Source organism: Neofelis nebulosa, chromosome 5 (genome assembly GCF_028018385.1).
Source record: "Neofelis nebulosa isolate mNeoNeb1 chromosome 5, mNeoNeb1.pri, whole genome shotgun sequence".
Lineage (NCBI taxonomy): Eukaryota > Metazoa > Chordata > Mammalia > Carnivora > Felidae > Neofelis > Neofelis nebulosa.
Window position 1 is genome coordinate 106,657,798 of NC_080786.1, and position 11,345 is coordinate 106,669,142.

Below are 11,345 nucleotides of genomic sequence, written 5' to 3' on the forward strand. Positions count from 1 at the left end.
TTAACTATCATAATTAGCTACCACTATGCATGTGAAGATTTTTTTTTTTTTAATTTTTTTTTTCAACATTTTTTATTTATTTTTGGGACAGAGAGAGACAGAGCATGAACGGGGGAGGGGCAGAGAGAGAGGGAGACACAGAATCGGAAACAGGCTCCAGGCTCCGAGCCATCAGCCCAGAGCCTGACGCGGGGCTCGAACTCACGGACCGCGAGATCGTGACCTGGCTGAAGTCGGACGCTTAACCGACTGCGCCACCCAGGCGCCCCAAGATTTTTTTATTTGTAATTTAGTGAAAGCTGTATTAAAACCTGTGCTTATAAAATCAGAGTATCTCTATGGATAGCAATTGAAGCTTATGATATAAATAAGTTCCAGAGTTAGTTGATCTATCTTAAAGAATAATGAAGTCATAATGATGATGTGTTTAAAATTTCTTCTAATGCCTTGATCAGTTAAATTCGTATTTTTCTTTTAATTCTCAGATATCGTTAGTTTCATTAATTCTCAGATATCGTTAGTTGAGAAAATCAGTAGTCTAAGTCTTGGTGTCTGTAATCAAATAGCCATGAAGTAGTAATTAACAGAGATTATGTCTCAGGTTGTACATAATAATCATTTCTAAAAGGCAGTTACTGTGGGCCAAATGTTAGGCTGAGTATTTTAAATATATATAGATTATGTATAGAGAGATAATATATATAACATGTAATTATATAGTTATAAATATATATATATATGTATGTATTTTGTATCATTTGTTGATACACTTTCTCTGAACAGCACAGAGACTGTGGCTTTAACCAAAAGCGGACAATCAGGAAGTTGCTTCAAAGTCTGTTTTATCTTAAAAACTTAGGCAAATTTTACATTTTCCTCCTTGGTAAATCTGTATTCATTTTGGTATTTAAAAAAACACTGACTTTCTCACTTCCTCGAGTAAAACTGGTGCTTCAAAAAGATGTACTGTTTATAACCCACGCTCCAAGTATTCTTGCACTTACTTTGATATCATTGCCATTGCTCATAGTTCAAAACGATGATGAGCATGGGCAGCGGCACCAGAATACACAAGGATGGCATTTATTCAGGTACAGAAATTCCCATAGAGTTGGAAAAATTCATAGTAATTCCAGCGGACTCCAAAATTATAATAACATTTCGGGAACTATGAGATAGTTTCATCTTCTGTTTCACTGCTGCTTTCTATTACCTACACATTCTAAACGGAATAAGGACCCGGTGTCTCTTTTAGACATTGTAAAAAAATGACAAGTGGGAAAGTGAAGGCTGTCTGTAAGTTTTTGAAAAAGATGTGTAGAAAGAAGGATTGGTTTTAAGTAATTTGCTCTGATGATGAGCGTGAAAATGCCTCCCCACTTTTTTTTTTTTTAATAGTTTCCACTCTTAGTTCAGGTTATAACAGATCTTCCTTAAAAGCTTTCTGTATAAAAATAGGCACTCACAACAAATCCCCTGCTTTTTTCCCCCCTCTTCCACACTTCTCTGACATTGCTATTAATTTAGAGTAATTACTGTTCCATAGCATTTAAGTATAGCAGTTATCATAGAGAGCGAATTCATTGTCCTTTCTTTTTAATGCTCAGTATATGTGCTGAAGAGGCCATTACATTAATTAATTTGCATACTACCTGACTGAGAAGAGATAAATAATACCTCTAAAAATGAGATAGGAAAGTAGATTTAGAAAGTGAGAATTGTACAAGTAAATTACTTAGCTCAAGGTCACTCAAAATCTTAGTTGTGAGAATGAGATGCATCTGACCAGTCCCATCTCTATGTGATGTTCCTCATCTACATCAAGTGAAGTCTCTGTTGTAGCTGTCAATTACCTGGTACAGAGTTATTCTATCCAATTAAAACAGTCGAACAAAAATTAAGCTATGCCAAATTGAATAAATATTCTTAATAAATGGAAATTTATATATAACAAGTGGCCAAAAGTTGAAACAGAGTCCATTTTACTTCTATTTGTAGGCTCCAATACATGATAAAATTAAAATTCCAAGCATTTATGAGATTTTGAAGAGATGCCAGCATTGTTTTGAGGAACATTGCCCTAACATTGCAATGAGGACTAGGTTTAAATGAGCTGGGATATGTGAGTTTTGAATTTCAAGGGAAAATATCTATTGGGAAAATAAATCTTTGCTTTAAGAAAGTCTTTTTTTTTTTTTTTAACTGTGTTTAAAATCTGTCCTGATTCCTTTTAGAGGTCATTTGAATCACTTTCCCTAGTTGATATTTTGTGTGTAAAACGAAAAAATACCAGTTTCAGGATCAGAGATACCTTCACTACCCTCGGGTTGACTTAATCATTGTGTGTGTGTGTGTGTGTGTGTGTGTGTTTCCTTGTTTAACTTAGATTTCTTGAATTATGTTTACTAATTTTTTTCAAGTAAAGAAGAGTCATCGGCAAATTACATTGCCAGTATTAATTATAGCAGCCTTATATAACAGATGGGTTTCCTGGGGGTTTTTCCTGGTAAAAGGTACCATTTTTTTTTAGGGTTATCTACTAGGATCAAAAATACATACCTTTAGGGTGAGAAGATGGTAACATCGTCGATCCTGAGCTCACCTCTTCTCATTGACACGCTAAGCCGGCAACCACACATAGAGCAAGTGTCTCTGAGGATGAACAGAAGACTAGCAAAACAGCTCTTCCAGAGCTACAAAAAGAAAAAGCCACATTGACAAGGGTAGAAGGGGCAGAGAGGAAATGTGGCTGTGAACCAAACCCCTGGAATGGCAGCCCACAAGCAGGAGGGATATCACGGGACAGAGGTCCTCGCTGGAGCAGGCAGTTCAAGCCCCACACTGGGTACCCCCCACCGACCCTAGGCATCTGCATCGGGAATATGAGACCCCATAATATCTTTGAAAATCAGTGGGGATTAACTCCAGAAGAACCAGAGGGCCATAGGAAATTCAGACTCGACTCTGCTCTTAAAGGGCCCACACATAAACTCACTCCAAGAGTTAGCACCGAAGCAGCACTTTAAAAAGGACCGGTGCCATTAGTGTTAATTTATTATCATAGAACATGCGCAGGAGGGACAGAGATCTGTAAAAACTTTTTCCAGGCATGGAAGTGTTGGCAGGCACCATCTTTCTTGCCCTCCTTTAGCCTAGCTAGCCCAATGCTGGTGGTCACCAGTTCAGACACCCTCCATCTACTTTCCTAGCACTGCTCATCCCACCCTGGCATTCCCCTGTGGACCCACCCTGCCACTTCCTACAGATGTCCCTCCAAAGTGGTTCCTGCCCTGACACACCTGGAGGGCAGCCATGGTCAGGACCAGCATGCTGCCCCCCGAAGGAACTCCTGCCCTGGGGTGGGGAGAGGCCAGCCCCACCCGCATATAAACCACACATGGAATACCCCTGGAGCACCTGGTTCTGATGACCGGAGAAGACTGTACTTCTGGGCCCTATAGGAGACCTTCTACACAAGACCACTACCTTCAAGATCAGGAGACAGTGCTGATCTACCTAATATGTAGAAACAGAGTCAGACAGAGGAATGAGAAGACAGAGGAATAATTTCCAAATGAAAGAACAAGGCAAAACCTCAGGGGAAAAAAAAAAAAAACTAATTGAAACAGATAAAGAGTTCAAATAAATGGTCTTAAAGATGCTCCTGGACTTGGGAGAAGAGCGAATGATCTCAGAATTTCAACAAAGAAAATATAAAAAAGAACCAGTCAGTGCTGAAGAATATACTAACTGAATTGAAAAACACACTAGAGGGAATCAACAGCAGCTTAGAGGATGCAGAAGAATGAATTAGTGATCTACAAGACCAAACAGTAGAAGTTATCCAAGCTGAACAGAAAAAACGAAAAAATAATTTTAAAAAATGAGGATAGGTTAAGGGACCTCTTGGACAACATCAAACATACTAACATTTGTATTATAATAGTCCCAGAAGACAGAAGAGCAGAAAATTTATTTGAAGAAGTAATAGCTACAAGCTTCTGTAGCTTGATAAAGGAAATAAAGTCAGGCTCAGGAACAGAGAGCCCCAAGCAAGATGACTCCAAAAAGATCCACACAAAGACACATAATAATTAAAATACCAAAAATTAAAGATAACAAGAGAATCTTAAAAGCAACAAGAGAAAAGCAACTACCTCTATAAGGGAACACCTATAAGACTTCCAGCTGATTTTTCAGCAGAAACTTTGCAGGCCAGAAGGGAGTGCATGATACATCCAAAGTGCTGAAAGTGGGGGGTGGTGGGGGGGACCTACTACCAAGAATACTGCACTTGGCAAGATTATCATTCAGAATTGAAGGAGAGAGTTTCCCAGACAAAAGTTAAAGAGTTTATCACCACTAAACAAGCGTTACAAGAAATGCTGAAGGGACTTCTTAAGTGGAAAAATAAAAAAGGCCTTACATAGTAAAACTAGTAGATCAATTACTTATAAAGTGGTAAAATCAACTGTATCAACAATAGTTAAGGGAGGTTCATAATAAAAGCATATGCAATATTACATAAACACATTAAAAGGGTAGAGGGTAATTCCACTTCTCGTATTTTTCTAAAGAAAACAAAAACACTAACTTAAAGAAATAGATGCACCCCTGTGTTCATTGCAGCAGTATTTACAATAGCCAAGACATGAAAGCAATGTAAGTGTCCATCCATAGATGAATGGATAAAGGTGTATATACACACAGAAAGTCACACACTGGAATATTAGCCGTAAAATATGAGATCCTGACATTTGCAATAATGTGGATTGACCTAGAGGGTATTATATATACTAAATGAAATAAGTCAGACAAATACCGTATGATTTCTCTTGTATGTGCAATCTAAAAAAAAAAAAAAAAAAAAAAAAAAAACAAAAAAACCTCATAAATACAGAGAACTAGTAGTTGTATGGGGGTTGAGAAATGGGCAGAATAGCTGCAGGAGATTAAGAGGTACAAACTTCGAGGGGCACCTGAGAGGCTCAGTGGGTTCATCATCCAACTTCAGCTCAGATCATGATCTCACAGTTCGTGGGTTCAGTCCCTGCATCAGGCCCTCTGCTGTCAGCATAGAGCCTGCCTCACATCCTCTGTCCCTCCCCCCCTTGCGCTCTCTCTCTCAAAAATAAACATTAAAAATAAAAGAAGAACAAACTTCCAGTTGTAAGTACAACATAAGGAATATAGTCAATAATATTGTAATAACTTTGGTGACAGATGGTAACTATACTATAGTGAGCATTTAGTAATGTATATAAATATCAAATCATTATTGTACACCTGAAACTAATATATTTTATGTCAACTGTACTTCAATTAAAAATACATAAGCTTATTAAATTTAAAAGTTCTAAATCTTAAGACTTCATTGTCAGTTATACTATTCAATATGTCTCTGGCTGCCACAGTAGCCTTCCCACTTATGTGATATATTTAGCTGTTCTTTTCAAAGATGCTTGACATTCATGTGCCTTTCTCCGTATTTTGGACAAAAACAAAATAACAGTATTAAAAAAACTCTTAAAGAATTACCTATAGAATACAAGGAATTTAGACTTGTATTTAAGTCTAAGTACTTTTCTCACCCAAAAGTAAACCAGAACAGACAGGATTTCAATGTATGAATTCTGTGTTGAAGCTCAGAAAGCTTGCTAGGATTTCTAATCTTTTTTTTTTTTTTTTTTTTTTTTGGAAATGATTAGAAGTGAAGTAAAATTTATTGTCCATCTCTGTGTGACATAATGGAAATACTTAATAGAAAATAAATGGAACCTGAAAACACAGTAAGAAATGCAATTTAGCAGACCATAATTAACTTGAGATGTTTAGTTACGGATGCAAGAAACAGTACAGACTTGAGCAAGAACCAGAAATTAATGTATGTTCTTGTATATGAGCGTAATTTAATAAGCTGTATCTACAGCTATATCTTTTTTTCAAACTGGGCAGTATCCTATAAGAAAATTTAAGACTACCATACAATGTGGTGTGGAACTGAGTATCTTCATACTGGAGGCTTTCACATATGTATTCTATGCTGCTATATTGCTAGAATTGTAAACAGGGTATTTTTTACAAGCTACCTTCTCATGGAAAAATAGACTTGTAAGAAAAATGTAAAAGAATGGACTAGATAATTTTTTATTTCAATTTGATTATTATTGAAAATATCTGCTTACAATTTCCCATGAAGGTATTGGGAAAGTTGGCAAAGCAGCAGAGACGAGGAAGGAGAGGATGGAGACCAGAGTCACAAGGCATTTGGATTGTACCCTCACTTCCTCATTCACTTAACTTTGATTTATCATCGGACATTTGTCAGTGGTCTGCGGAAGATATTAAAGAAGCATTGATGTTTAAAGAGTCTTAAATCCATAAATGTATTTCATGGCATAAATTTGACAATTTTTATTTTCTTTTTTTTTTTTAATTTTGGCTTTTGATATATAGTACCAAGTATAGATATTATGGAACTCCACAACAGAAGTGCCTTTTCAAGCTACTGGTCCCTGCCCTGGTGATCTGTGTGCCATGGTGGTCTATAACTTTTTCTCTTAGTAAGATTACTCTCCATTCATGGTTACCAGTGTCATTTGATTTAACTTGGAGAAACTTATCAGGGGACTGATATGGAGCCCAAATCTTCACTGCTGAGGTTTCCACTGGCTTTGCTTTTTCTTTAGCAAAACTTCCAAAGTTGCAATCTGGATACAGTATTTGAACAAAGCACTGTTTACTTCTGTTCAGCCGGTTAACTAACAGTAGACCCGAAGCACCTGCTATTTCCCCCCTTCCCCAGCACAGTTGACAGCATGATTAACTTAAAAAATCAGACAGGCCAGGACATTACAGTGCATATTGCTCAGAGTAACTGTGCTGTGGCCTGGGTGGAATGGAGGACCTGATGGGGATGTCCTCCCAGGAATGTTGACAACCTTGTAACAGTTTCCTCTGGTAGAAACTTCCCAAAAAAGTTCCTTCACCATAGTAGGAAAAAATAAGCTGTGTTCCCATACTGAAAGCCTTTCTTTTTTAATTTTTTTCCCCTTTTCTATCCCTTATTTTATATGGCTTAAAGAATACTATGTAGAATTGGGAAGAAATCTGTATTAATTTCTCAAACTTCCAACACATTCTAACTCCGTTTTTTAAATGTTCAAAATGGGGACAATATAACCTACCCTACAATAGTATATAAAAATGAGAAAAAAAAATTTTTATGGAGATAATGAAAAACAGCATTTTCATATAGAATGAGATCATACCAATAAGTTATCTTTATTTTTATCCCATTATTTACATGCTGTCTCTCTTTTAAAATCTACAGATGGTTCACAAGCACCAGCCAGACCTCCTAAACCACGACCCCGCAGGACTGCACCAGAAATCCACCACAGAAAACCCCATGGGCCCGAGGCAGCATTGGAAAATGTTGATGCGAAAATTGCAAAACTCATGGGAGAGGGTTATGCCTTTGAAGAAGTGAAGAGAGCCTTAGAGATAGCTCAGAATAACGTCGAAGTGGCACGTAGCATCCTCCGAGAATTTGCCTTCCCGCCTCCAGTCTCTCCACGTCTAAATCTATAGCAGCCAAGACTGTTAACACCAAAATGGCAGGCATTCGATATTCCAGGATCATGGAAAAGAGACAAGTGAGAGAAGGTGTCTCCTCGTGTGGCATCTCGAGAAGAGGCTTGGAAGTGCTGCTTCTCAGAAGACAGCTGCTTGCTCAGGATGTCAACAGCTGTGCTTATTTCTGCTAGCCATACTTTTAAATCAGGGTTGAACTGACAAAAATAATTTAAAGACGTTTACTTCCCTTGAACTTTGAGTCTGTGAAATGCTTTTCCTTGTTTACAAGTTGGCGAAGTTGCAGTTTGTTTTTAGATTCGTTTTAGGGTTTTTGTTTTTTTGATACCTGTACTGTGTTCTTTACAGACCCTTGGTAGAGTGGTCAGGTCTGCTGTAACATCTCCCACCAACTCCCTCACTGTCCACGTCAACAGCTTAGTCACATGTTCATTTTGATCTCTCCCACCCCGCCCCGTCCCCACTCCTGCCCAGGTCCAGTTCCATTTCTCCCATTTACAAGATGCTTTAAAGGTTCTGATTTTCAATGTGTCAAACTAATGCAAAAAAAAAAAAAAAAAGTGTGTGGCCTTCACTACTGAGTCTTTTCTTTGGAAACCTTTGCTGTTGTGAGATGGGAAAATTATGAATGTATAAAGCATTTTTTTGTCAATGAACTAACTGCCTTTTGATAAGGGGTTTTCATATGATCTAAAGGAACATCCCTTTTTAGTGTAAGTTTTTTGATCTTTAACCTCCCATATTCTCATCTTTGCCATCCCAGGGGTGTCACTACTCTGTAAAAATATAAAATATTAGAAAGCAACTACTGCAGATGTGGGAGAAATACACTTGCACATGACAATGCCGTACTGAAGTTATATAATGAGGTCCCCTGACATTTATGCCTGCATTACTTTGAGGCATGCTGAGTAAGAGGGCCGTCTCCCTGAAATATATTAATAATTTTCAGATAAAATTACCATACCTTTCCCGAAGTGGAATAGAGTTCATTTCCTATTTGAGTGATTATACTCTGGTACCTAACAGGTTTAGGAACCAGCTCACATTGCAGTGGAAAAGTTAAATCTTTGATGCACTGTTAAGTGCCAATGCTACTGTGGCAATGTTTTTTTTTTTTCCTTTGGCAAAATCTCTGCAATCAAATTAGAGTTCATATTTGATTTGTAGATTCTCATTGCTCCATCCAGTCAGGGGAAAGAAATTCATCTAGTTTTGCTTTTTTTTCTCCCCCAAAATGGAGGTTGGTTCTTCAGAAACATTACTTTAATCTACAAATATTTATTGAGCATCTATGATGTGCTTGATGCCATTAGGCACTATGTTTTTAAAGCACAAACTCGCAACTGATTCCAATATAATGTTTTGTTATTCTTTATCTGTGCTTTTGGTGGTAAAAGTCTCTCTCTGATGGACAAAGCCTAATGAGTAGTGGAGAAATGGGACAAAAACTAGGCCTGTGTAAAATGCTTGAACCCACAGAAGGTTCCCTAAATATGGACTAATTGCGGGTTTGTGCACCTTTCTACCATTCCCTCTCTAAACTTCACACCCAGTGTGATGTAATAGGATGCATCTGAGAGCTTCAGGCTTTGAAAGGACAGGACCAAACAGCTAGCAGGACCCCAGGGAAGTCCATGTTCAGGACTGGAACAGCCACCAGGTTAACCTGGGGAGGTGAACTAATGCATTGTTTTCAAAGAGGCATGTGCCACATGTCCTTATTCGTCAATTTGGCTATCACGATAGGAGGTCCTTGTGAGGAGTCACAGGTCTTGGGTGTTTTAATTTCAAGTGATTCTGCACTGGTTAATGTCACTGGAGAGGAATTTTTACTTTTCCTTAGATGTTCTTCCTCCAGGTGGAGGAGTGCAGTTTTTATACTTTTAAAAAATTGCATCAGCTAATTCTTCATTGATTTATGAACTCTGCATATATCATGATTATTCACTTTTTGTTTAACCAGTCTCTGATGTCACATTGAAATAGCACTGTATATTTTGTTTTTTTATGACTTGCTGATCATAGGTACAACTAAAAGCCAAAAGTTGCCAATTCATTGTGATAACATTGTTATAACTTTAATAGGGAATGAGCTAAACTACAAATGTTAGGAAACATAGTACATCTTCAGACAATTTTCAAATATGTGAAATTTTCCAGTGAGAATTAGAAAAAGACTGGTGATAATATAGTAAATTTAGACTTTTTAAATCTATTTTGCAAAGAAAATGTGCTAGCTAGCCCCCACTAAAATCTCTGCCTCTTGTACCCAATAGTAGCCCTCAGTTTTATCATGAAAAAGAATGAATCAAAAACCTGAGTGGAATGGAAAGAGGGAAACTTTCAAACAGTCATGAAAAGCCCATTGCTACCTATTACCAACGACTACCAAACTCAAAAAATATATATATTTTTTGTAGAAATAAACCTAAATACTTTAATCATAGAAGTGACTACCCATTAAGGGTTGGAAATGAAGGTGACTTGGTTTCACTGTGATCCAGAAAGTTAAACATTCCTCCCATTTCTCAAGACTTAGTAATACAATTATTTTTTGAGCCAGTACACCATATAATCCATATACTTAAATCATGGCCAATATTGCTCTCCTCCATCCCCCAACATGTTCTGGGGATAGAAGTACTTATCCTCAATGATAACCCAGTAAATTAGTCTGCATAATTTTTTTTCCCCTTGATGTCTGCAATACCCTGGCCAAATTTTCTACAATTGAATCAGAGTAGTGCTTATGGTTAACTTGAACCTCCTTCCACATGACCTTTAGCTCTTGCCTGTTCACCTCCCATCGCCCGCATTGCAAATAGTCTTACTAAAGCCCTAATTGCAACTTCAAAGGGTCCATTTGTTAACTCAATATTTCACACACAAGAACACTTGCAAAGATTTCTTCATAATGTGAATTTTTTTTCTTTTTCAGTTCCATAAGCATTTCCTACAGTTTGGACATTTATTTTTCCTCTTGAATTTTCAACTTGAAGCTTTAATTTGCACTGAATTATCTAACCTGGTTAAAATTTTCATTTTCTTCTCTTAAGCTGACACATTTGGAAGCAAATTACAGTGTGTTTTCAACAATACAGGTACTGCCTGTTGACCTGGAATTTTAGTGCTTCTAGGAAAAGTTGCCAGAAAAAGACAGCAATAGAGTGAAGGGTTTCTTCCCAATTACTATTTTTTTTAATGCCTTTTTAAAACTTGTCTAATGTGGCAAAATAGTTATGTGTTCAATTAATTTATATTCATCTTTTTTCAATTCTGGTTATTATGTAAACTCAAGTACTTTATCTGTTCTTTTAAGGTATTTTATAAAATGAATCTTAACAAAATGCAGAGTTGGTATATATTTTTCTAATGAACACAAACATTTCTTTCACAGCATTTCTATGTTTTCTTTGTGTTAAACAAAAGACATTGGATTCAAAAGTTAACTGGACAAAATGGTACCAAATGCCCATCCCAGATGGGTATTAGTTATTAAATACCAAAACCATATCCTTTTAAGATATTTACATAAATAAGCTCCTTCTGTGTCTTAGACGTGAAAGTCAGAGTTCTGGTAAGGTTACAAGAATCCTATCTGGGAAAGGCTGAAGCATTTCCGATGACATGGTATATAATTGATAATTCCTAATCAACTAACATCTAATTTTCTCTAAATTTTTGATAGTTTTAATCATTTGTTATATAATGGAGAGCATATAAAATGAGCCAGTATATAACGGGGA

The 11,345-nt window shown here is 36.9% G+C and overlaps 1 protein-coding gene across 5 annotated transcripts in view; it reads left to right on the top strand.

Annotated features, from left to right (window-relative positions):
- CBLB (Cbl proto-oncogene B) overlaps window positions 1-10,946 on the top strand; it is a 214,784-nt gene extending 203,838 nt beyond the window's left edge. For all 5 annotated transcript variants that reach the window (XM_058731522.1, XM_058731523.1, XM_058731521.1 and 2 more), the window contains one exon: window positions 7,334-10,946. In XM_058731522.1, the coding sequence (XP_058587505.1) occupies window positions 7,334-7,593 (260 nt within the window). In that variant the 3' untranslated portion in view covers window positions 7,594-10,946. The remainder of the gene's footprint in view (window positions 1-7,333) is intronic.
- The last annotated feature ends 399 nt before the right edge of the window (window positions 10,947-11,345 follow it).